This window comes from Oncorhynchus clarkii, chromosome 2 (genome assembly GCF_045791955.1).
Source record: "Oncorhynchus clarkii lewisi isolate Uvic-CL-2024 chromosome 2, UVic_Ocla_1.0, whole genome shotgun sequence".
Lineage (NCBI taxonomy): Eukaryota > Metazoa > Chordata > Actinopteri > Salmoniformes > Salmonidae > Oncorhynchus > Oncorhynchus clarkii.
In genome coordinates, this window is record NC_092148.1 from 20,462,015 (window position 1) to 20,489,056 (window position 27,042).

A 27,042-nucleotide genomic window follows, 5' to 3' on the forward strand; every position below is an offset into this window, starting at 1 on the left:
GTCATAAGAGAGCGAGTTGGAGTGGGGGAATGAGTATTGCACGCAAAACTGAAAAGAGCTGAAACTGCGCATATTATTCTTGCTTTAACTGTCGACCAATGAGAGGTGCGCGACAATCAAGAGAACCAACACATTCTCACCTCATCGAAACGTGTTACTTTATTACAGTTAGGTGCTGCTGCTGCCAGTGACGCGCGCGGCTCCCAGTTTTGGTCTACTCGATTAGATGATGGGGATGACGCGATGACCTCCTACACGCAGGGCACAATAAAGTAGCCCTCACACCTGGACGTGCGGCGAACTTCGAGAGAGTATCAGTGGAGGATACAGGAAGACAACTGAAACTGTATCAATATGCCAGCCTCGATTATATGATCTACGCTTTCTTTCTTTGAGTATCTTATTTTTCCCGCGGTGGGTGATAATCTAACGGTTTGATTGTGGAAATATGCTCACTACGGATACCTAATTTGGTCTCGCTTTGTGGCACACATGAAGATTCTATTAAGGATGTTACTGTCTAAACGGCCCAGGTGTCATTGGGCCATCGTAAATCAGACATCACTCTCTGCGCAGAGCAGGGGATTCTGCTCTTTCCAGGAATAAGACAACACATTCCCTCTCAAAAAAGTGGAATCAAAGCTGCACTTTTCTGGAGGACATTGACATTGGCTATTCAAGTCATCATCTCCGGGTTACTATGCAATTACAACTGATCTACTTTGTTTTGATCTTGCACTGCATGGAATACACTGATTGTCAGCAGCACCCCTCTAGGCATCGGCAAAATAAACGTGAGTAAAGAGCGCCCGCGCATGCAGTGAGTTGCTCGCGCGCACACACATGCTCCTGGTCTCTGTTCCATTCAACCCTACTTTAGTGTTGTAGTGCCTATCATACCATATGACATTCATGTAGATATATAAATAACAGAACAATATGGGTACTGAACATCTCATACTTGACAATGAAATGTTCAATGAAAGATCATAGCATGGCTTTAGGAAGTATGCCTACTTGGGGTGGAATGCTTTTTGGTTGAGGTGGAGATGTAATAACATAGTCCTGTGGTTCAATCTCTATTACAAAAAATGAAACTTCCCATAAATTAATTTATATAAACAATGTTGATAGGGTGGGTAGCCTATAATTTATAATATGATATAGTTTTTTAAGTAAAGCCCGCATTTATTTATAATCGAGGGCAACTCGATCATTCTAAACATGTGTTCTTATCAGATCAATATGTAATTTAAATGAATAAACTTGTATTTTAATCACTAGGCGAGACTGGGTGCCTCTGTGGAACTCACTATATTGTGTCTACAAAAGCAATAGGCGCACTTTACTCTCTGCAGCGGCCAATTTTACGCACATTTCGTCCTCAACCACACCGCAGTCAATAATTGGACTGCATGGCGTTCAACATTACATGACCCTCAGGGTTGTCATTTTCTACTGATAAAATTCAACCAGTCACTGTTCCCTGACAGTTTTCTTAGAAGTTTATTCCACAAAGCTCCGTCCGCAGTGCGCGCTGCATCCCCTAGTTCCCATCGCTCTCTAGCGGCCAGAAGCAGAGAACTTTTTACGCGGCATGTCTGCCGACAAAAAGATTGTTATAACTTTCTGATCTAAATGATTCATTACATACAAAGTTCACGTGAAGTGTATTATATTTGCATTTCACTGATGTTATGGAATGTCTGCAGTGCTTGTGCTTCCTTGACAAACTCCGTGCAACACTGAGTAGGAGCTTTGAGCATGTGGCAGCGCGTGCCATCTAACCGCTGTTAGAGGATGCCGATACAGTTATCTTCTTGATTGTAATACATGCAGAATATAAGATTGTGCATCTAATATGAAAATACATGAAAGCCTGGCCATTTCCATCTTCAAAGGGCGTTCTTTTTTTGCTTACCATAACTGTGACTTTCTGTGGCGATAATATTTTGTGGTGTTGAAAAAATGGAAGAGGGAACTGTTCATATTTAGTAGGCAATTCAAACATTTTTCAGTTAGAAATTCAGAGGGGTTAGTATTTTGCATTAAATTATTTACAGTATTTCAAAGCTCTGAAGCAAAACTATCATCATATCCAAAACAAAACAAAGAAGCTCTGGTAAATCAGTAGACACTTTACTTTTTTTTTTGCTCCCTAGATGTTCAGAGTATCAGCAGCATTGACCATGGCAGGGTTCTCCAACCCCGGTCCTGTGTATTAGTGCTGGGCTGGAACAAAAGCCAGCACTTCCAGTAGTTCTCCAGGACCAGAGTTGGAGAACTCTGCATGAAGGTATCCGTTCAGCATCTTTCTTTAAGCCTAATAGATATCATGTTCTGTGTCAAGTAACTCCACGGGTCTCACCCTGTATCTTGTCAGTAGTACCATGGAGCTTGCTTTATTATTCTCTCTCTGCACTATATTGAAGTTCCAGATGAGCTTCCAGATGTGCTCTTCTGCCTTAGTAGAATGGTTGAGTGTTGCATGCATCACCTGTTGCCAGGTGGATTGCTATCTGGAAAGGTAGGCTAGTAACAAACAATAGCGGTGTTTTGGGGTGCGTGTTTAACATCTTAAGAACCACTTCAACATGATATATCATCTTCTTATCTAAACCCTACATGCCTACGTAGAAATTGTGGGTCCACATTGGTTTGTGGGTGCATTCCAGATAGGCAAACTGTGGGCCTCACCTCGTGCATCGCAGCCTACTTAGCTGGTGCTAACTGAAGGAGGCCAACCTGACATATGACTATCTGTGATAGCCAGACAGAGAGAGCAGGGTGAATGAGCTCTCAGTCAGGGACCGTGACCATGCAATCAACTGGCCAAAAACAGTCCACTTCCTTCTGCCCTTGATGTATCCACAAATGAGAGATATGAATGCCTGAGAGCAAACACAAGATAGCAGAATGATTTCTAGAAAAGAGGCCAGAATGATTTCTATGTTGTCTAGAATGTATATACCAGAATGCTTTCTGTGTGTTCTAGAATAGAGGCCAGAATGATTTCTAGGTGTTCTAGAGTAGATGCCAGAAGGATTTCTAGGTGTTCTAGAATAGATGCTAGAAGGATTTATGTGTGTTCTAGAATAGAGGCCAGAATGATTTCTAGGTGTTTTAGAATAGAGGCCAGAATGATTTCTAGGTGTTCTAGAATATATGCCAGAATGATTTCTAGGTGTTCTAGAATAGAGGCCAGAATGATTTCTAGGTGTTCTAGAATAGAGTCCATAATGATTTCTAGGTGTTTTAGAATAGAGGCCAGAATGATTTCTAGGTGTTTTAGAATAGAGGCCAGAATGATTTCTAGGTGTTCTAGAATAGAGGCCAGAATGATTTCTAGCGGGTCTAGACATGTTTAAAATAGACTCTAGGTGTGAATAACAGATTGGATTCCTAATAAAGGGAAAGAAGGACAGATAATGAAATTAAAGGAGGGGGAGATATGCAGAGGTTCAACACCACAGTGTTTGATGAAGAAAACATCTTGGAAAAGCAAACGTCTTTTTTTTAGGTCTGTGCCCTATGACTTGCGTGTTTGTCTTCATCATTCTGCTGTTAGCCATTTTGTTTATATCTACACATGATGCTCAAAATAATCATGGTTGTTTTCATCTTGTGGTCAATGATTTTAACTTTACAAGTGGTTCAAGCAGTTCAGGCAATTGAAACCTTACAGTACAGCCTTCACGGTACAGCCTTCACGGTACAGCCTTCACGGTATAGACCTCACGGTACAGCCTTCACGGTACAGCCTTTACAGTATAGACCTCACGGTATAGCCTTCACGGTACAGCCTTCACGGTGTAGACCTCACGGTACAGCCTTCACGGTACAGCCTTCACGGTGTAGACCTCACGGTACAGACCTCACGGTACAGCCTTCACGGTACAGCCTTCACGGTGTAGACCTCACGGTATAGCCTTCACGGTACAGCCTTCACGGTGTAGACCTCACGGTACAGCCTTCACGGTACAGCCTTCACGGTATAGACCTCACGGTACAGCCTTCACGGTACAGACCTCGCGGTACAGCCTTCGCGGTACAGACCTCGCGGTACAGACTTCGCGGTACAGACCTCGCGGTACAGCCTTCGCGGTACAGACCTCACGGTACAGCCTTCACGGTATAGACCTCACAGTACAGACCTCACGGTACAGCCTTCGCGGTACAGACCTCACGGTACAGACCTCACGGTACAGCCTTCACGGTACAGACCTCACGGTACAGGACTCATGGTACAGCCTTCACGGTACAGACCTCACGGTACAGCCTTCACGGTACAGACCTCGCGGTACAGACCTCACGGTACAGCCTTCACGGTACAGACCTCACGGTACAGACCTCACGGTGTAGACCTCACGGTACAGATCATATCTACAAGGACTACCATTTCCTGGAAGAACTGTGCAGATGTAAAGTTGAGATTTTACCATAATTCTGCTACCAAACTTTGCATCTGCACAGTTTTTCCAGAAAATGTTTATTTTTAAAATGTCCAATGTAAATTGTTAAAAGAAATCAATATGCATAGAGTTCTATCTTTGTTAAACTTTGAAATCAATGGTTTTTGTTTGGCATTCATTTTAAAGATAGAAATCAGAGTATTAGCATAATTCTGTTACCATGGGGTTGCCCTGTTGTGTCAGTGCGAGCTACTGTAGGTAAGGGCAAGCAAAATTCCTCTGTGTTAAGGGTTCTGTGAATTAGGGGGCCTTGGCAGGAACACATGAGGGCAAATGGACAGCAGTTGTAAAGATTGCTAAGATATGTCAAACACAATCTCTGTGATCTATTGCAATCTGGCAGCTAACCCTGAAGTGAAGGAGGGAGAAAAGGCCAACAACTCACCCACGGCACGATATGCCAGAGAACTAGGAGGATAAAACACCTACTGCACACACTGATATGCTCCTTGCGTAGCTCTGCAGTGGTGAATACTGAGACTAGCTCTTACCATGTGTCGCAATCCCAGAAGTTGCCCCTGAGATATTCCCCCTAAGAACTGATATAGGATCCCCAAACCCTTACCTTAACCATCAAGGGAAATCATTACAAACTGACCATAGACCAGTGTCTAGCTCTAGCAGTAGCAATCCAATCTGTACTAAATGAGCTCAAAATATCTGACTCAGAGAGGTGCTCCCTGTCATTGCATCAGGTACCATCATGCATGCCATTCTCTGGCCTTTGACCCAGCTCTTGAGTGGACAGATGTATTACATGTTTTACCATTGTAGCATAGAAAAAAACTGCAACATTTCCTCTCTGCCCCATGGAAACATTTGTAGAATTGCTGAAATCTGCTTTAAAACTGCAGCATTTTCTCTCCCCCCCCATGGCAAAGGGCCATTAACTTTAAAGCTGCAAATATTTATCTCTACCGCCAAGAGGTGGGCCACTAAAATGTTTTGCCTGCGAGTTGGGGGGCTTAGGGTCCCCAAAAACCTGCACACATTAAAGTCATTAGCCTTATGAACATAGAAACTTTCTATGCTACAATGGTAAAAAACTGAATACGTCTGCCCACTGGGCAGAGAAGTCGTTTCAACGTCTAGTTTTGATTTACATTTGGTTGAGATGCCAGCTAACGTGAATTCAACGTGAAATCAACCACAACAACAAAAATCACAACATAGTTGGATTTGGGTAAAAATGGGTGTAAAATAAAGTCAAAATTCACTTGCGATGATGACTTTTTGCAATTGGTTTTCCATGTTAATTCAACATCATCACATTGATTTTTTTGTTGTTGAAATGACATGGTAACAATGTTGATTCAACCAGTTTTTGCCAAGTGGATGATAATCAGAATTTGCGTGAAGTTATATGGCTATGATTTGATTATTTTAAGTGACATTTTATAATTACCTTCAAAAAAGCTACTGTTTCACAACCCTAAAAAGGTATTGTTTACCTTAAATGTTTTTAAATAAATAATGTCAATTTGTTTGGCCCGCGGCCCACCTCTCAGATTATATTTTGTCCCACCAACCACAAAAGTTTGAGCACCCCTGGTTTAAAGTCACCCAGAGTCACCCACTAGTACCCTTTTCACATCGTGCCAAACCAAACCATAATGTGCAGGCTCAGATATGATCTTTTCACATGTCCTTTCCTGCATGGTTCCAGCAACTATGGTACAGTAGATGCATAACCAGGCACAATACAGCTCAGTTCAGCTTGGCTCAGTAGTGTGAAATGGCTATATATTTCCTCAGTCAGGTACTCACTTGCAGCTCCTGCTGGTAGTCCTAGAATATACCCAACCTCTTCTCCTCTCAACCAGTCTGTCCTCATCTCCACCGTCCTCTGAGGTCAAGCTCTGTAATTCAACAAGAGTTGAGAGTTAAGCCACTTGACATGCTGCCCTACAAGTCAGTCACACATGGCTTAAATCAGCAGCAGCAGTCAGGACGCATGAGGTTTCACTTGTGCCCAGTCCAAGATGGCAGTTTATGGTAATGGAGCGCTGCTCAGTTCCCCATTTGTCTGTAGACTTCTCACATACTGTGATGACACTATCCCTCCTTCAAAGACACTGTCCTACCCTGGGCCTTTTATAGCCTCCTTATAGCAGAGACTGGACACATGTATGCAGGACTTTAACCTGGAGACCAACATTTTGGAGAAGTCTGAGTAATAACACTTTCCTGTAAACATTCTGCGTACATAAAATGTTAATCAACCTGAGCCAACCTCTACACCAACCAACAGAGAAATTGGATGTTATTCACATTCTGGCAGGGCTTTGTAAATATCTCTGACACAAGGCTTGCTATCTGAGTAGGATGTGTAGGCCTACAGCCAGGCAGTTTTGCAATCTCTTTCTAATCCTACCATCAGTCATAACATGCAACTTTTCAGGGAAGTCACTCCAGACCTGACTGTCTTTGACCAGCACGAAAACATCCGGTGGCGTTCTGCATTAGCATCGAATAGTCCCCGCGATATGCAACCTTTCAGGGAAGTTAGGAACCAATACACACAGTCAGTTAGGAAAGCAAAGGCTAGTTATTTCAAACAGAAATGTGCATCCTGCAGCACTAATTCCAAAAAGTTTTGGGACACTGTAAAGTCCATGGGGAATAAGAGTACCTCCTCCCAGCTGCCCACTGCACTGAGACTAAGAAACACTGTCACCACTGATTTTTACCACGATAATCGAGAATTTCAATAAGCATTTCTCTACGTCTTGCCATGCTTTCCACCTGGCTACCCCAACCCCGGCCAACAGCCCTCCACCCCCCGCAGCAACTGGCCCAAGCCAGTTGCTTTGTCAATCACTGTGTTCTTATCGGCACACTCAACAGCCTTGGTTTCTCTAATGACTGCCTCGCCTGGTTCACTAACTACTTCTCAGATAGAGTTCAGTGTGTCAAATCAGAGGGCCTGTTGTCCAGACCTCTGGCAGTCTCTATGGGGGTGCCACAGGATTAAATTCTCGGGACGACTCTTGTCTCTGTATATATCAATGATGTCGCTCTTGCTGCGGGTGATTCTTTGATCCACCTCTACGCAGACAACACCATCTTTGGACACTGTTTTAACTAACCTCCAAACGAGCTTCAATGCCATACAACACTCCTTCCGTGGCCTCCAACTGCTCTTAAATGCAAGTAAAACTAAATGCATGCTCTTCAACCAATCGCTGCTCGCACCCGCCCTCCCGACTAGCATCACTACTCTGGACGGTTCTGACTTCGAATATGTGGACAACTATAAATACCTAGGTGTCTGGCTAGACTGTAAACTCTCCTTCCAGACTCATATTAAGCATCTCCAATCCAAAGTTAAATCTAGACTCGGCTTCCTATTTCGCAACAAAGCCTCCTTCACTCATGCTGTCAAACATACCCTCGTAAAACTGACTATCCCACAGATGCTTGAGTTCGGCGATGTCATTTACAAAATAGCCTCCACTCTATTCAGCAAATTGGATGCAGTCTATCACAGTGCCCTCAGTTTTGTCACCAAAGCCCCATTTACTACCCACCACTGCGACCTGTATGCTCTCGTTGGCTGGTACCTCGCTACATATTCGTTGCCAAACCCACTGGCTCCAGGTCATCTATAAGTCTTTGCTAGGTATAGCTCCACCTTATCTCAGCTCACTAGTCACCATAACAACACCCACCCGTAGCACGTGCTCCAGCAGGTATATCTCACTGGTCATCCCCAAAGCCAACAATGACTGGAACGAATTGCAAAAATAACTGAAGTTGGAGACTTATATCTCCCTCACTAACTTTAAGCGTCAGCTGTCAGAGCAGCTTACCGATCGCTGCAGCTGTACACAGCCCATCTGTAAATAGCCCATCCAACCAACTACCTACCTCATCCTCATATTTGTTTTTGTTTTTCTGCTCTTTTGCACACCAGTATTTCTACTTGCACATCCTCATCTGCACATATATCACTCCAGTGTACATTGCTAAATTGTAATTACTTCACAACTATTGGCCTATTTATTGCCTTATCTCCTTACTTAATTTGCACACACTGTATACAGATTCTTCTATTGTGTTATTGACTGTACGTTTGTTTATCCCATGTGTAACATTGTTGTTTTTGTCGCACTGCTTTGCTTTATCTTGGCCAGGTCGCAGTTGTAAATGAGAACTTGTCCTCAACTGGCCTACCTTGTTAAATAAAGGTGAAATAAAAAAAAATAAAAAGAATGAAAGCTCAGCCTTTCCCTGTTTCTAACACAGTCGACCGTGTGAACGATGTGGGTCGACAGATAGGCTTATCTTCAACACGAAGCATAATGAAGATGAATTTGAGACATGTTGCAAAGTTGTCAGTGCCAGTGCCGATTACTCATCTTACTCATTTGGCTGTGTTTGCATTGTTATGTCAAACAGTTTGCTGGAGGTCTATCTGAATATTGAACATTTTGCCAAATTGTTTCGTCCTTCGTACAATGAATAAACTGTACTCCGAGAATAAGAAGTGCGCGGCTTCTGGCGTCTCGTGCAAACCTTTGCATGCTTGACGTCTCATTTGATGATTTTTTTCCAGCCAAGAGAGTCCACAGGCCTGCTTGTTGCCTGTCATGTTTATTATTGAGTTCTTCTATGGTCATTGTTCCCAGAAAAATATGTAAATCTGTAGCATTTTGTCACCATCCAAACGCTTTGTTGGCTATTTGGTATCCTCGTTGCAGTAGCTGGATAGAAGTCATTACTTTAATACAATTCTACACAACTTAATGCACACAATTCAGAAGACTACAAACAGTCTTAAGAGCTATATTTGTTTAAATGTAAGCAGTAGTTCCTCTTTATTTAATTGGCATAGAGAGAGAGAGAGAGAGAGAGAGAGAGAGGATATGTTGACTTGTAGTGTTGGTTAACACCATCTGTCTCACAGCCGCAGTAATATATTAAAACTATAACTTGGATTTGCATTGTCGATTCTTTTAAAAACGTAGGATATCTCCATTTCCACATTAGTTCTATTGAATGTAAATGATAGTGTAACAACATGTTGAGGGATGTTCCTCTGTTCCACCGTTGTTGGTTGGTTTAGTGTGGCTGGGTGATGATGCATCTTTTGCATATTGTTAAAGTCAGATACAGTACCGTGTCAGTTTAGGGACAAGCATCACGTAGGAGTGATGCCACAAGACAATGCCTTTTGCAATGATCATGTTGTTGTCTCAGTTACTTTAGTTCAATACACTTATGTTATTATAAGGCACTCTGGGTAAGAGTCTTTGCTTAATCAATGCTTCTCATCTTTGGGTAGCAGTACCCTGTGAGGGTACCTGTCAACCTGGCCTGTACACAGGGTACTTGGAAAGGACCCATATTCCTAACGATCAGTTTTACAGGAGGAGGGGATACTTCAGGCAGATCAAAATGTGATTGGGGGGGTACAGTATCCGAAACAGGTTGAAAGCCCCTGTGCTAACTGATTGTATGGATGCGTCCCAAATGGCAACCTATTCCCTATATAGTGCACTACTTCTGCAGTGCACTATAAAGTCAATGTTGTGCCATTTGAGACACATACGACGTAAAATGTCTAAACTGACTTTTGTCCTTCTGTGCCACATCCTCTCCCTCCGTCTTACCTGCAGAGAACCCAGGGGTAAGCTCAGGGTGCCAGGGAGGCTGTCTGACCTGCTCTGATTATAATGGCTGTCTATCCTGTAAGCCCCGCCTCTTTATCTTCCTGGAGAGAAATGGGATGAGGCAGATGGGGGTGTGTCTGCCCTCCTGCCCCAGCGGTTTCTACGGCACCCGCTCGCCAGACAGAAACACATGCACAAGTAAGTTGCATGGCTATTATCAAAGACGTTTATAGCCTACCTCTACTTTTACACTAAGGGGTGGTTTACAGGGCCTGTTTACATAGACAGATTAAGCCTAGACCTAGACTTAAAAGCTATTTCAACTGAGAATCTCCATTGAACGTGCTTTTTAGTCCAGGACTAGGCTTAATCTGTGTTTTAGTGTATGTATTAAGTCCATTTGGTATCACTGCATGCCAGTCACTCCAAATACATGATCTTCTATTATTTTGTACATAAAAATCTCATAAAGGGATGTGCATCGATGTGCAGACTATTTTCCTGTTTTAGAGTGCTGCTCATTCTAACATACTGCATGTTCAATAAATCACTTCAAGAGCAACATAAATGTGCAGGCTGTTGACCAACTGACTGGGTGTTTCAGAGTGCAGGCCGGAGTGTGATTCTTGCTTCAATAAGAACCTTTGCATGCGGTGCCGAGCGGGGTACTATCTCCACCTGGGCAAGTGCCAGGAGAGCTGCCCAGAGAGCCTGGTCTGCAGCGACACACAAAGGGAATGTGTTCCCAGTGAGTAGAATATTAGACTGTTACGTTATTGTCAAGTCCTGATGGTGTTGGTGTTAGACACGTTACAAAGAGAGGGCTAGTGTAGTGTATTAGCTTTACATATTTGTTTCTATGTCTCAATCACATGATGTAAAATGTGGAGTTAAAATAGCATATCGTATTGCATTTGGTTTTCTTAGAATGGAAGAATGCAGTTAAATGTAATTGTAAAGGTCTTTGTTGTGTGTGTTGATGTGATTTGACTCCAGTGCAGGTGTAATATTATGTATGTGTTGGTGTTTCAGAGTGTCCTGCGGACTGTGATGCCTGTCTGATCAATGACACATGTACGAGGTGCAGACCAGGCCTGTACCTGCTGCTGGGGAAGTGTCACCACGTCTGTCCAGACGAGTTTGAACCAAATGACAAACTCATGGAGTGTTCCCTTCAAGGTGAGCTCCAGAACAAGTAGGAGAGAGAGTTTACCAGTGGAGGCTGGTGAGGAAATCTGAGAAAGGGCTCATTGGGCCGGAATGGAAAGGTATGGAACACATCAAACACATGGTGTGTTTAGTATCCAGCCAAAACAATAAGCCCAACCTCTGATTTAAAGTGGCACTAGCCTCCACTGGTGTTAACTTCAAATGCTTTACAGTGTCTTTGCCCTTCTATACGTGAATCTTGGTTGTGAATATCTTTGGACTCTGCCTCTTGTGTCTCCCCCTCTTTCTTAATCATTTGTGCAGTTCACTGCGCGGTGGGTGAGTGGGGCGAGTGGAGCCCCTGCTCCCGGTCAGGGAAAACCTGTGGATTTAAATGGGGTGAGGAGACGAGGACCCGGGAAGTTGTCCAGTTCCCTTCCGCCTACGGAAAACCCTGTCCCCCCATCTGGGAAAAGAAAGAGTGTGTCCTCAAGAGGAGGCGATGTCCAGGTAAATACTATAATAACTATACGGGGGTCATCAGAAGTAGGACAAGTCACTATCTCCATTGTTAGTACAGTTGTAGGCTAGAGTTCCGGAACCAACTTTGTCCCTACACTATAATCTGAAATGACTGGTCAGTCATCTGCCACTCCTCTCCTCTCCTTAAGGGACCTGAATTGTTGACTTTAAGGATATGCATTGTGGTTAGTGGATAATGGTGAAACGCCTGTGTGTTGTTGCTCCAACGCTTCGAATCCAGACTTTACGGATTATAAAAATATGTCAAAACACTTGATTTTCCACGTAAACATTGATCTGATGATTTCTAATGAAATCAGCCCCAGAGCTCCCCAGGCCCTCGGCTCCTCAGCCCACCAGGCCCCTGCGCCCCAGCGCCCCAGCGCCCCCAGCGCCCCAGGCTCTCCATGCAGGCTTACTTACAGCACAAACACAACCCCTCAGTAGTGATTCAGCAGAAAAGTTTACTGTGAAACAGAAACACACAGACTCCTCAAACATCCTCCCTTTGGGAGCCATGAGGCGACGAGGGGAATCAGCATTAGTTTAGACTAATAACAGCAGCTGCCAACACACACACAGATCTGAATACACACCCACATCAACTGGTCCCTTTAAAAACCATAGGCGGTCATTTGTAAAGAGTCCTGGTTGGGTTGAATCTGTCATTTAGGCTGTGAAATGTGGCCTCTGCTCCTCCCCCAGTCTGTCGTCTTTCTCTCTTTCTCCCCTTTTTCTCCAACCTGCTGATACTCTCTCTTGCACACCCAAAGAAAACACACCACCCCTCCTTCCCCCTGAATGGGGCTCCTGTTCCACTGTCCCGTGGTGGAGTGGGGGGCTTAGTGTGGAGTCGGGGCTGTGTTGATCCGCCTGGCGGGCCTGAGCGGGGTGGAGGCAGGTCAGAGCTGTGGGTGGGTAGGTGGGTGGTGCGTGTTACACACTGCAGGCCGAGGCCTGGTTATCACACACACACACACACACTCACACACACACACACACACACACACACACACACACACACACACGGTTATCGACCTTGCCCTGCGTGTGATTACCCAGCTGCTTCCCCCGGGTCGGCCGGCCGGCTCCTGGAACATCCAGTGAGCAGAGCTAATTATCTGCTCTGGCGCGTCCCCTCCGCTCCGTGTTTACGTTCCGCATACGCCACGGGGTCACTGGTCTGACCTCCGCCAGCTCGCACTAATCCCCACCAGCCCCTCAGACACTGATACATCCTCCTCCCTCTATCCCTTCACCCCTCCATCTTCCCTCCATCACTCCCCAAGGGCCTCCGTCCATCCCCAGACCAGGTTTATGTGTTATTTCTCCAGCCAATTTTTGTCTTTCTCTAGAAAGAGCTCTCACTCTTTTTCTCTCTCTTCTTTTCTCCCCCTGCCTCATTTCTCCCCCTGCCTCATTTCTCCCCCTGCCTCTTTTCTCACCTGTCTCTTTTCTCACCTGCCTCTTTTCTCCCCCTTCCTCTTTTCTCACCTGTTTCTTTTCTCCCCCTGCCTCATTTCTCACCTGCCTCTTTTCTCACCTGTCTCTTTTCTCACCTGCCTCTTTTCTCCCCCTTCCTCTTTTCTCCCCCTGCCTCTTTTCTCCCCCTGCCTCATTTCTCACCTGCCTCTTTTCTCCCCTTGTCTCTTTTCTCACCTGTCTCTTTTCTCACCTGTCTCTTTTCTCACCTGCCTCTTTTCTCCCCCTTCCTCTTTTCTCACCTGTCTCTTTTCTCCCCCTGCCTCATTTCTCCCCCTGCCTCTTTTCTCCCCTTGTCTCTTTTCACACCTGTCTCTTTTCTCACCTTCCTCATTTCTCTCCTTGCCTCTTTTCTCACCTGTCTCTTTTCTCACCTGCCTCTTTTCTCCCCCTTCCTCTTTTCTCATCTGCCTATTTTCTCACCTGCTTCTTTTCTCCCCCTTCCTCTTTTCTCACCTGCCTCTTTTCTCACCTTCCTCTTTTCTCATCTGCCTCTTTTCTCACCATCTTCTTTTCTCCCCCTTCCTCTTTTCTCACCTGCCTCTTTTCTCACCTTCCTCTTTTCTCACCTGCTTCTTTTCTCCCCCTTCCTCTTTTCTCACCTGCCTCTTTTCTCACCTGCCTCTTTTCTCACCTGCTTCTTTTCTCCCCCTTCCTCTTTTCTCCCCCTGCCTCTTTTCTCCCCCTTCCTCTTTTCTCCCCCTTCCTCTTTTCTCCCCCTTCCTCTTTTCTCACCTGCCTCTTTTCTCCCCCTTCCTCTTTTCTCCCCCTTCCTCTTTTCTTCCCCTGTCTCTTTTCTCACCTGTTTCTTTTCTCCCCCTGCCTATTTTCTCCCCCTTCCTCTTTTCTCCTCCTGTCTCTTTTCTCACCTTCCTCTTTTCTCCCCCTGCCTCTTTTCTCCCCCATCCTCTTTTCTCACCTGCCTCTTTTCTCACCTGTCTCTTTTCTCACCTTCCTCTTTTCTCACGTGCCTCTTTTCTCCCCCTGCTTCTTTTCTCCCCCTGCCTCTTTTCTCACCTTCCTCTTTTCTCCCCCTTCCTCTTTTCTCCCCCTGCCTCTTTTCTTCCCCATCCTCTTTTCTCACCTTCCTCTTTTCTCACCTGCCTCTTTTCTCACCTGCTTCTTTTCTCCCCCTGCCTCTTTTCTCACCTTCCTCTTTTCTCACCTGCCTCTTTTCTCCCCCTTCCTCTTTTCTCCCCCTGCCTCTTTTCTCACCTTCCTCTTTTCTCACCTGCCTCTTTTCTCCCCCTGCCTCTTTTCTCCCCCTTCCTCTTTTCTCACCTGCTTCTTTTCTCCCCCTTCCTCTTTTCTCCCCCTTCCTCTTTTCTTCCCCTGTCTCTTTTCTCACCTGTTTCTTTTCTCCCCCTGCCTATTTTCTCCCCCTTCCTCTTTTCTCCCCCTGCCTCTTTTCTCACCTTCCTCTTTTCTCCCCCTGCCTCTTTTCTCACCTTCCTCTTTTCTCCCCTTGCCTCTTTTCTCACCTGCCTCTTTTCTCCCCCTGCCTCTTTTCTCCCCCTTCCTCTTTTCTCACCTTCCTCTTTTCTCCCCTTTCCTCTTTTCTCCCCCTGTCTCTTTTCTTCCCCATCCTCTTTTCTTACCTGTCTCTTTTCTCACCTGCTTCTTTTCTCCACCTTCCTCTTTTCTCCCCCTGCCTCTTTTCTCACCTTCCTCTTTTCTCACCTGCCTCTTTTCTCCCCCTTCCTCTTTTCTCCCCCTGCCTCTTTTCTCACCTTCCTCTTTTCTCACCTGCCTCTTTTCTCCCCCTTCCTCTTTTCTCACCTGCTTCTTTTCTCCCCCTTCCTCTTTTCTCCCCCTTCCTCTTTTCTTCCCCTGTTTCTTTTCTCCCCCTGCCTATTTTCTCCCCCTGCCTATTTTCTCCCCCTTCCTCTTTTCTCCCCCTTCCTCTTTTCTCCCCCTTCTTCTTTTCTCCCCCAGCCTCTTTTCTCACCTTCCTCTTTTCTCCCCCTGCCTCTTTTCTCACCTTCCTATTTTCTCCCCTTGCCTCTTTTCTCACCTGCCTCTTTTCTCCCCCTGCCTCTTTTCTTCCCCATCCTCTTTTCTCACCTTCCTCTTTTCTCCCCTTTCCTCTTTTCTCCCCCTTCCTCTTTTCTCCCCCTGCCTCTTTTATCACCTTCCTCTTTTCTCACCTGCTTCTTTTCTCCCCCTGCCTCTTTTCTCCCCCTGCCTCTTTTCTCCCCCTTCCTCTTTTCTCCCCCTGCCTCTTTTCTCCCCCTTCCTCTTTTCTCCCCCTGCCTCTTTTCTCACCTTCCTCTTTTCTCACCTGCCTCTTTTCTCCGCCTGCCTCTTTTCTCCCCCTTCCTCTTTTCTCACCTGCTTCTTTTCTCCCCCTTCCTCTTTTCTCCCCCTTCCTCTTTTCTCCCCCTTCTTCTTTTCTCACCTTCCTCTTTTCTCCCCCTGCTTCTTTTCTCCCCCTGCCTCTTTTCTCCCCCTTCCTCTTTTCTCACCTTCCTCTTTTCTCCCCCTGCTTCTTTTCTCCCCTGCCTCTTTTCTCCCCCTGCTTCTTTTCTCCCCTGCCTCTTTTCTCCCCCTTCCTCTTTTCTCACCTTCCTCTTTTCTCCCCCTGCTTCTTTTCTCTCCCTGCCTTTTTTCTCCCCCTGCCTCTTTTCTCACCTGCCTCTTTTCTCCCCCTGCCTCTTTTCTCCCCCTTCCTCTTTTCTCACCTGCCTCTTTTCTCCCCCTTCCTCTTTTCTCACCTGCTTCTTTTCTCCCCCTTCCTCTTTTCTCCCCCTGCCTCTTTTCTCACCTTCCTCTTTTCTCCCCCTGCCTCTTTTCTCACCTTCCTCTTTTCTCCCCCTTCCTCTTTTCTCCCCCTTCCTCTTTTCTCACCTGCCTCTTTTCTCCCCCTTCCTCTTTTCTCCCCCTGCCTCTTTTCTCACCTTCCTCTTTTCTCCCCCTGCCTCTTTTCTCACCTTCCTCTTTTCTCCCCCTTCCTCTTTTCTCACCTTCCTCTTTTCTCCCCCTTCCTCTTTTCTCCCCCTTCCTCTTTTCTCACCTGCCTCTTTTCTCCCCCTTCCTCTTTTCTCACCTGCCTCTTTTCTCACCTTCCTCTTTTCTCTCCCTGCCTCTTTTCTCACCTTCCTCTTTTCTCCCCCTGCCTCTTTTCTTCCCCATCCTTTTTTATCACCTGCCTCTTTTCTCCCCCTTCCTCTTTTCTCCCCCTGCCTCTTTTCTCCCTCTGCCTCTTTTCTCTCCCTTCTTCTTTTCTCCCCCTGCCTCTTTTCTCCCCCTGCTTCTTTTCTCCCCCTGCCTCTTTTCTCCCCTTCCTCTTTTCTCCCCCTGCTTCTTTTCTCCCCCTGCTTCTTTTCTCCCCCTGCCTCTTTTCTCCCCCTGCTTCTTTTCTCCCCCTGCCTCTTTTCTCCCCCTGCCTCTTTCTCTTCCCCACTCCCTCCAGCTCTCCCTAATGGCTGTTGTTTTCTAACTTCTTCTCTTTTGGCTCTCTCCATCTGTCTTTTGTGTTTTTAAACAGAACGTTGTAACCTCCATGTCACCCCCAGTCCTCCCCCTCCTTATGAATCAGAGAGCAGGAACTCTCAATATGAATCAAGGAGGTTTACGCTCCTTATCCACAAAAATGACAACAGGAGCTGGACTTTAAACAGGTCCAGTACATAGAGAAATATGGAATGTCACTGAATGAATCAGGGGGCAAGAACCCTCACTTTCACTCTTCCTCTTTAACACAACTCTGATTTGGTCATTTCATATCTAGTAAGCTCTGTTGAGCTACAGTAGCCAGAGGCGTCATGTCATTTCAGTGTACAGTGTCCTCCCCCCTCCTTCAACATGCTTGGCGGTCGTAAATGTTTACATACATGTCCTTGCCCACCTGCCTGCTGTCTCCTTTGTGTTAACAATTTGGCTAATTTGTCCTCCAAACCACCGTTCCCCTATCTATCTAACCCAGCTAGAAGGTAGCCCCCTCCCGTCCCCCAGCGAGGGGGAGCGGGACATGCGTCCCGTAGCCTTCAAAGCTCCGGGCATTTCTCCTGTGGGACAGCCCAGAGCCTTTAATCCCAGCCTGGCTCCCACCAAAAGCCCCCTGGACGACAGTGTGCCTGCCATGGAGGATGTTGCCCCTCTGCGTCATTAGACTAATTATGCTCCTGCACATCCCCTCTCTGACAGCAGGCCAAACTGTTTCCCTGCATGCACACACAGGCACCCTAACACTCCAGTGAAGAGTGCTGAGCACTGAGAAGCATGATGTCTAGTACTTTATGCAACCAATGCACTGTAGGGTTATCAGTGTAAATGCACTGCATAGGATTGTGTGTTGGAGGGTGATCCGAGAGACAATTCCAGCTGTTTTCTTACACTCACCTCTCTCTCTTTCCTTTTCTTTCTCTGTCTATCTCTCCCCTTTTCACACTAACTCTATGTTAAAATTGTAAATAATCAATGTCAGATGACAGTTCACATGCATAAACTCTTGTGAAGTTGCAACACTTTTGAAAGCTGTCCTTAGTTACAGTAATCTTATAATCCAGCTCTGTTGATATTACTTTTACAGTCATTTTTCACAGTTCTATTTTACAGTTTATATAAACCACATGCCTGAACCTGATCATACTTAATGTGGACACACGTCTCATCAAAATATTAGTTTTACAATAGCCGCACCCCCCCCCCCACACACACACACACACACACACACACACACACACACACACACACACACACACACACACAAACCATCCCAAAAAACACAGCAAGTCATCCACTGCAGTGTAGCGGTAATGACCATGCTGGTAAGAATGTGCTAAATCTCTGTGTTTTAATTCAAGTGTCTCCTTCGGGTCCACTGCATCGCTGGACAGTTTATAGAATTCATAGACACAGTTCAGACAGACAAAAGCCTTCTCTGATAAACATACCCAGTAATCACCTCAACACGAGCCCAGATGAAGTTGTGCCTTGGGTTTTAGGAAACCCAGAGATTATGACTAAGCCGCTTATCTTTAAATGGTTATGACAAACAAAACAATGTGTGTAGAGGGGACTTCCTGTGTTGAAAGAGCCAGAGGTGGGGTGAGATGGGGGGCAGAGTCAGATTCAAAATGCTGCTCATCTCTTTCTCTCTCTGTCATTCTCTCTGTAAATAATCCTCTCTCATTTTCTCTCTCATTCTCTCTCTCTCATTCTCTGTCTGTGTGTGTCTCTCTCTCTAGCTCCCTGTCTCTCTCTGTCTCTCTATCTTCCTGTCTCTCTCTGTGTCTCTCTCGCTATTTACCTGTCCCTCTCTGTGTCTCTCTCTATCTCCCTCTCTCTCTCTCTCTCCATCTCTCTCTATATATTTTTTTTAATTTATTTTATTTTTTTATAGTTGAAGTCAGAAGTTTACATACAATTATGTTGGAGTCATTAAAACTTGTTTTTCAACCACCACACATTTCTTCTTAACAAACTATAGTTTTGGCAAGTCGGTTAGGACATCTACTTTGTGCATGACAAGTAATTTTTCCAACAATTGTTGACAGACAGATTATTTCACTTATAATTCACTGTATCACAATTCCAGTGGGTCAGACGTTTACATACACTACGTTGACTGTGACTTTAAACAGCTTGGAAAATCACAGAAAATTATGTCATGGCTTTAGAGGCTTCTGATAGGCTAATTTACATAATTTGAGTCAATTGGAGGTGTACCTGTGGATGTATTTCAAGGCCTACCTTCAAACTCAGTGCCTCTTTGCTTAACATCATGGGAAAATCAAAAGAAATCAGCCAAGACCTCAGAAAAAAAATTGTAGACCTCCACAAGTCTGGTTCATCCTTGGGAGCAATTTCCAAACACCTGAAGGTACCACGTTCATCTGTACAAACAATAGTACAGAAGTATAAACACCATGGGACCAGGCAGCCATCATACTGCTCAGGAAGGAGACACGTTCTGTCTCCTAGAGACTAACATAATTTGGTGCGAAAAGTGCAAATCAATCCCAGAACAGCAGCAAAGGACCTTGTGAAGATGCTGGAGGAAACAGGTACAAAAGTATCTATATCCACAGTAAAACGAGTCCAATATCGACATAACCTGAAAGGCCACTCAGCAAGGAAGAAGCCACTTCTCCAAAACTGCCATAAAAGAGCCAGACTAAGGTTTGCAATTGCACATGGGGACAAAGATCGTACTTTTTGGAGAAATGTCCTCTGGTCTGATGAAACAAAAATAGAACTGTTTGGCCATAATGACCATAGTTATGTTTGGAGGAAAAAGGGGGAGGCTTGCAAGCCGAAGAACACCATCCCAACCGTGAAGAACGGGGTTGGCAGCATCATGATGTGGGGGTGCTTTGCTGCAGGATGTGGGGGTATATGTGGATATATTGAAGAAACATCTCAAGACATCAGTCGGGAAGTTGAAGCTTGGTCGCAAATGGGTCTTCCAAATGGACAATGATCCCAAGCATACTTCCAAAGTTGTGGCAAAATGGCTTAAGGACAACAAAGTCAAGGTAATGGAGTGGCCATCACAAAGCCCTGACCTCAATCCTATAGAAAATTTGTGGGCAGAACTGATAAAGCGTGTGTGAGGAAGGAGGCCTACAAACCTGACTCAGTTACACCAGCTCAGTCAGGAGGAATGGGCCAAAATTCACCCAACTTCTTGTGGGAAGCTTGTGGAAGGCTACCCGAAGCGTTTGACCCAAGTAAAACAATTTAAAGGCCGTGTTACCAAATACTAATTGAGTGTATGTAAACTTCTGACCCACCGGGAATGTGATGAAAGAAATAAAAGCTGAAATAAATAATTCTCTCTACTATTATTCTGACATTTCACATTCTTAAAATAAAGTAGTGATCCTAACTGACCTAAAACAGGGGATTTTTACTCAGATTAAATGTCAGGAATTGTGAAAAACTGAGTTTAAATGTATTTTGCTAAGGTGTATGTAAACGTCCGACTTCAACTGTATATATATCACTGTCTCTCTGTGTGTGTCTCTGTCTCCTTGTCTCTCTCTGTGTGTCTCTCTCTATCTCCCTGTCTCTCTGTGTGTATCTCTCTCTATCTCCCTGTCTCTCTCTGTGTGTCTCTCTGTCTCTCTGAGTGTCTCTCGCTGTCTCCCTGTCTCTCTCTCTCTCTCTCCTTGTTTCTCTATCTATCTCACCGTCTCTCTGTGTCTCTCTCTGTCTCCCTCTCTCTCTGTGTGTGTGTCTCTCTCTATCTCCCTGTCTCTCTGAGTGTCTTTGTCTCCTTGTCTCTCTCTCTTTCTCCATGTCTCTCTGGGTGTGTCTCTCTCTCTCTCTCCTTGTTTCTCTATCTATCTCACCGTCTCTCTGTGTCTCTCTCTGTCTCCCTCTCTCTCTGTGTGTGTATCTCTCTCTATCTCCCTGTCTTTCTCTGTGTGTCTCTCTGTCTCTCTGAGTGTTTCTCTCTGTCTCCCTGTCTCTCTCTCTCACACCTTGTTTCTCTATCTATCTCACTGTCTCTCTCTGTCTCCCTCTCTCTATCCTTGTTTCTCTATCTCCCTGTCTCTCTGTGTGCCTCTGTGTGTGTGTGTGTGTGTGTGTGTGTGTGTGTGTGTGTGTGTGTGTGTGTGTGTGTGTGTGTGTGTGTGTGTGTGTGTGTGTGTGTGTGTGTGTGTGTGTGTGTGTGTGTGTGTGTGTGTCTCTATATATATCTCTTTGTCTTCTGTGTGTGTCTCTCTCTCTGTCTCCCTGTCTCTATCTCCCTCTCTCTCCTTGTCTCTCTAACTCCCTGTCTCTCTGACTGTCTCTCTCTTTCTATCTCTCTCTCTCTCTCTCTCGCTCTCTAAATTCAATTCAATTAAATTTGCTTTATTGGCATGACGTAACAATGTACATATTGCCAAAGCTTAATTATTTTAATTGTCAACGGGACAACAGTAACAACAATAACCAAGGGTCAGAATAACCATACATTGAACAATAACAATAAGCATACAGTAGAGGACATGTGCAGGTTGATTGGTTTGTCAGACACTCCCTCATCTTATTGCAGGCAGCAATGTAGTGCGCTGCCAACCCACAGCTCTCTGCGTCCTCCCCAAACAGGACGGGTAGCCTACTCTCATCAAAGAGGTCTTTAAAACCTTGAATAAGGGTTTCAAATTTGGGGAAATGGCACTCTCTAATTGTTTTATATTTTTTACATTTTGTTTCTCTCTCTATATATATATATATATATATATATATGCCTGTCTCTCTCTGTGTGTCTCTCTGTCTCTCTGAGTATCTCTCTCTGTCTCCGTATCTCCTTGTATCTCTCTCTATCTCCCTGTCTCTATGGGTGTGTCTCTCTCTATCTCCCTGTCTCTCCTTGTTTCTCTATCTATCTCACTGTCTCTGTCTCCATCTCTATCTCTCTGTGTGTCTCTATCTCCCTGTCTCTCTGAGTGTCTCTGTCTCCCTGTCATTTTCTCTTTCTCCCTGTCTCTCTGGGTGTGTCTCTCTCTATCTCCCTGTCTCCCTCCCTCTCTCTCTATCTCTCTCTCTCTCTCTCTCTCTCTCTCTCTCTCTCTCTCTCTCTCTCTCTCTCTCTCTCTCCTTGTTTCTCTATCTATCTCACTGTTTCTATGTGTCTCTCTCTCTGTCTCCCTCTATCTCTGTGTGTGTATCTCTCTCTATCTCCCTGTCTCACTGTCTCTCTCTCTCCTTGTTATTCTATCTATCTCACTATCTCTCTGTGTCTCTCTCTCTGTCTCCCTCTCAATTCAATTCAATTCAAGGGGATTTATTGTTATGGGAAACGTGTTAACATTGCCAAAGCAAGTGTGGTAGATAATATACAAAAGTGAAATAAACAATAAAAATTAACAGTAAACATTACACATACAGAAATTTCATATATAGTGTTGTTAACGATGTACAAATGGTTAAAGTAAACAAGGGGAAACAAATAAGCATAAATATGGGTTGTATTTACAATGGTGTTTGTTCTTCACTGGTTTCCCTTTTCTTGTGGCAAGAGGTCGCAAATTTTGCTGCTGTGATGGCACACTGTGGAATTTCACCCAGTAGATATGGGAGTTTATCAAAATTGGGTTTGTTTTCGAATTCTTTGTGGATCTGTGTAATCTGAGGGAAATATGTGTCTCTAATATGGTCGTACATTTGGCAGGAGGCTAGGAAGTGCAGCTTAGTTTCCACCTCATTTTGTGGGCAGTGTGCACATTGCCTGTCTTCTCTTGAGAGCCAAGTCTGCCTACGGCGGCCTATGTACAGGCTCACTGAGTCTGTACATAGTCAAAGCTGTCCTTAAGTTTGGGTCAGTCACAGTGGTCAGGTATTCTGCCACTGTGTACTCTCTGTTTAGGGCCAAATAGCATTCTAGTTTGCGCTGTTTTTTTGTTAATTCTTTCCAACATGTCCAGTAAATATCTATTTGTTTTCTCATGATTTGGTTGGGTCTAATTGTGCTGCTGTCCTGGGGCTCTGTGGGGTGTGTTTGTGTTTGTGAACAGAGCCCCAGGACCAGCTTGCTTAGAGGACTCTTCTCCAGGTTCATCTCTCTGTAGGTGATGGCTTTGTTATGGAAGGTTTGGGAATAGCTTCCTTTTAGGTGGTTGTAGAATTTAACAGCTCTTTTCTTGATTTTGATAATTAGCGGGTATCGGCCTAATTCTGCTCTGCATGCATTATTTGGTGTTCTACGTTGTTCACAGAGGATATTTTTTGCAGAATTCTACATGCAGAGTCTCAATTTGGTGTTTGTCCCATTTTGTGAATTCTTGGTTGGTGAGCGGACCCCAGACCTCACAACCATAAAGGGCAATGGGTTCTATGACTGATTCAAGTATTTTTAGCCAGATCCTAATTGGTATGTTGAATTTTATGTTCCTTTTGATGGCATAGAATGCCCTTCTTGCCTTGTCTCTCAGATCGTTTAGGCCAAGGTATGTATAGTTTTTGTGTGCTCTAGGGAAACGGTGTCTAAATGGAATTTGTATTTGTGGTCCTGGCAACTGGACCTTTTTTGGAACACCATTATTTTGGTCTTACTGAGATGTACTGTCAGGGCCCAGGTCTGTCAGAATCTGTGCAGAATATCTAGGTGCTGCTATAGGCCCTCCTTGGTTGGTGACAGAAGCATCAGATCATCAGCAAACAGTAGACATTTGACTTCAGATTCTAGTAGGGTGAGGCCGGGTGCTGCAGACTTTTCTAGTGCCCGCACCAATTCGTTGATATATATGTTGAAGAGGGTGGGGCTTAAGCTGCATCCCTGTCTGACCCCATGGGCTTGTGGGAAGAAATGTGTGTGTTTTTTGCCAATTTTAACCACACACTTGTTGTTTGTGTACACGGATTTTATAATGTCGTATGTTTTACCCCAACACCACTTTCCATCAGTTTGTATAGCAGACCCTCAAGCCAAATTGAGTCGAAGGCTTTTTTTAAATCAACAAAGCATGAGAAGACTTTGACTTTGTTTTGGTTTGTTTGTTTGTCAATTAGGGTATGCAGGGTGAATACATGGTCTGTTGTACGGTAATTTGGTAAAAAGCCAATTTGACATTTGCTCACTGAGGAAATGTACGAGTCTGCTGTTAATAGTAATGCAGAGGATTTTCCCAAGGTTGCTGTTGACGCATATCCCACGATAGTTATTGGGGTCAACTTTGTCTCCACTTTTGTGAATTGGGGTGATCAGTCCTTGGTTCCAAATATTGGGGAAGATGCCAGAGCTAATGATGATGTTAAAGAGTTTTAGTATAGCCAATTGGAATTTGTTGTCTGTATATTTGATTATTTCATTGAGAATACCATCAACACCACATGCCTTTTTGGGTTGGAGGATTTGTATTTTGTCCTGTAGCTCATTCAAGGTAATTGGAGAATCCAGTGGGTTCTGGTAGTCTTTAATAGTTGATTCTGTGTGTGTGTGTGTCTAACTCCATCTCCCTGTCTCTCTGAGTGTCTCTGTCTCCCTGTCTCTCTGGGTGTCTCTCTCTATCTCCCTGTCTCTCTGAGTGTCTCTGTCACCCTCTCTCACACACCCTACAATCTGCCTGGCCTTGTGGGATGTATGGGCCTCTCCTCCTCTCCTGCCCTGAGCTCAGATAGTTCAGATACAGATTACGACTGGGGAGAGCTAGCACCAGTGCCAGCACCAGTTTTGTCTCACCTTTGAGGCTGGTGGGCTTTCATTATTCCTGCCGACCAGAGCCAGGGAAGACTAAACAGAGTAGGATGGTAGGGTCCTATATCGCACTGGCTGGACCCCAGGAATGTGTGGGTCAGCGTTGGGCTGGCGTGCGCTGCGAGCCCTCCTCTGCCTGGTCAGGATGGAGCGGAGGTCAGAGCACGGCTGGGCTGATTAATGGTCACAGGCTGAAAGGGGGCCAGGGGGAGAGAGAGGCTCCGTGCCTACCTCAGCAGTTTCGCAATCCTGCTGCTTACACATGGACAGCACAACACGAATAGGGCCAGTTTCAATCTGTCGATCTGTCTTCTCTCTCTCTCTCTCTCTCTCTCTCTCTCTCTCTCTCTCTCTCTCTCTCTCTCTCTCTCTCTCTCTCTCTCTCTCTCTCTCTCTCTCTCTCTCTCTCTCTCTCTCTCTCTCTCTCTCTTTCTCTCTTTCTCTCTCTTTCTCGCTTCCAGTGGTAAACTCTACAACATTCCATGAAATGTATTTGTTTATGAGATGGCGAAAGAGCAGATAAACTGAAGTTTATTTAAAGGCTTTCTATTTTTGACAAAGCCTATCAGAGGAGAATTGCAACAGCTGAACTAAACCTTGCTCACAGGGTGTGGCCACTGTCTGTGATGCAAGGCTGACCTCTAGTGGTGAATAGGGGGAACATGTTTGTACTGTGCCATATTACAGTTGCTCCCTGGACAGCCAGCAGGTATATGACCAAGACTAGAGCACACTGATAAATTGGTATGCAAAAGAGACATCATCATCATCATCAACATCATCATCACACCCATTCTCTCTTCACATTCATCTTATTCTATATATCATCATCTGAAAGTGCATCTCCTGCCATGAACCTCAACCAGCTCTCTGTGTAAAATCATGTAGATCACTTGAAAATACAACAGAAATCATTATAAAGAGAGATTGAGCTGTTGACTAACAAGTGTTTTCTGTTCTGTGTTTTTTTCCATCTCTAGGGCAAGGCAAGGGGAGGAAGGGTGAGCTGTTGACTAACAAGTGTTTTCTGTTCTGTGTTTTTTTCCATCTCTAAGGCAAGGCAAGAGGAGGAAGGGTGAGCTGTTGACTAACAAGTGTTTTCTGTTCTGTGTTTTTTTTTCCATCTCTAGGGCAAGGCAAGGGGAGGAAGGGTGAGCTGTTGACTAACATGTGTTTTCTGTTCTGTGTTTTTTTTCCATCTCTAGGGCAAGGCAAGAGGAGGAAGGGTGAGCTGTTGACTAACAAGTGTTTTCTGTTCTGTGTTTTTTTCCATCTCTAGGGCAAGGCAAGAGGAGGAAGGGTGAGCTGTTGACTAACAAGTGTTTTCTGTTCTGTGTTTTTTTTCCATCTCTAGGGCAAGGCAAGGGGAGGAAGGGTGAGCGGCGGGGCGAAAGGAGAAATCGGGACAACCGCCGGGACAAGGACAGCCAGGGGGAAGGCCGGCGGGAGAGGAAGAAGGACAGAGAGAGGGAGAGGGGGGAGGCAGGTGACCGGGAGGACTCTGAGAACAGGAACAAGACAGAGCAAAGACGCCGGAGAGGCCAAAACAGAGACCCTGTTGTCTCACCTGAGGGAGGAGGTCCTGAACAGTAACAGAGCCTGGAGGAGCCCCCTCACTCCACCCCCTCTTTGTCACCCTCGCCCCCTCAACTCCTTGCTGAAGGGGTGCTGCTGCTACCTGTATTATTTAAATATATACTGTATATGCACAAGAGAGATGGGGTCACTTGATCGGGCCACTACAGACTCTAAGGACTTCTCCCCTACATACCTACCTACCTACCCCCCTCCACCACACACCACTGAGAGGCCGCCTCCCACTTCCTGTCCTGTCCTCTAGTTTCACCAGACCAGAGAGAACCAAGACTGCTGTTGATTGGACGGGAATGTACAAAACTGCTCTTGTGATTGGATGGGACTGTACAGAGAGGAGAGCAGTGAGACATTGAAATGTGACAGTATGGGGATGATGATGTGTTTGTCATTGGGAGTCAGGACAATGTAAATGCTTGTTGAATCGGTTATTTAAAAGGCTCCCACCCAGTTAAAAACAAACTTTGTGTCTTGGTTTCAATGTAGGTTTAATTTGTGACATTATGTAGAATTGTTGTTGTTGTTTAAATGTTTTTTTGTTTTTGTTTGTTGTTTTTTGCTGAGTAAATTATCATGGGATATCAGTAACAGAAAGACAGACAGTCAGATGTGGTTACTGCATCCAGATGTATAGTAAACATGAGACAAACCGACTGAATTGATTTTGTGACAGAATGAGGACGGACCCCAGTGTTTTCCTCACAACTTATTATTGGTCATGTTTGTTCAGAAGCGTCCTGGACAAAGTGCTAGTTTGCCTGTCTGTGTAAGCGGGATTTGTGCTTTCACTAAAGCCACCTGAGCAGAAATCAAAAGCATCTGTATGTCAAATAAACTATAATGGGTTTGTACTTGTCTTTGTTTTTCATTTGTTATCTTTGGGCAATATTTTTGGTATCTCAGATTGTTCTGGCAATTCTCACATTTTTTAATTTGTATCAGAAACCATTTGGGGGTAAATCATTATAAAATTGGACAATTTCTAAAAAATATATATATATTTCAGAATCAAGACATACTCCATATTTTAGAGCACTCGATAAGGAGTATAATGACACCACGATGTTGTCTTTATCAT

The 27,042-nt window shown here is 44.9% G+C and overlaps 1 protein-coding gene across 1 annotated transcript; it reads left to right on the forward strand.

The window, feature by feature from the left end:
- LOC139380221 (R-spondin-3-like) lies at positions 1-26,815 on the forward strand. The gene is made up of 6 exons (XM_071122732.1): positions 1-794; positions 10,094-10,285; positions 10,692-10,835; positions 11,120-11,266; positions 11,561-11,746; positions 25,726-26,815. Exons 1-6 carry the CDS (start codon positions 701-703, stop codon positions 25,962-25,964), a joined length of 1,002 nt encoding a protein of 333 aa, XP_070978833.1. The 5' UTR covers positions 1-700; the 3' UTR covers positions 25,965-26,815.
- The last annotated feature ends 227 nt before the right edge of the window (positions 26,816-27,042 follow it).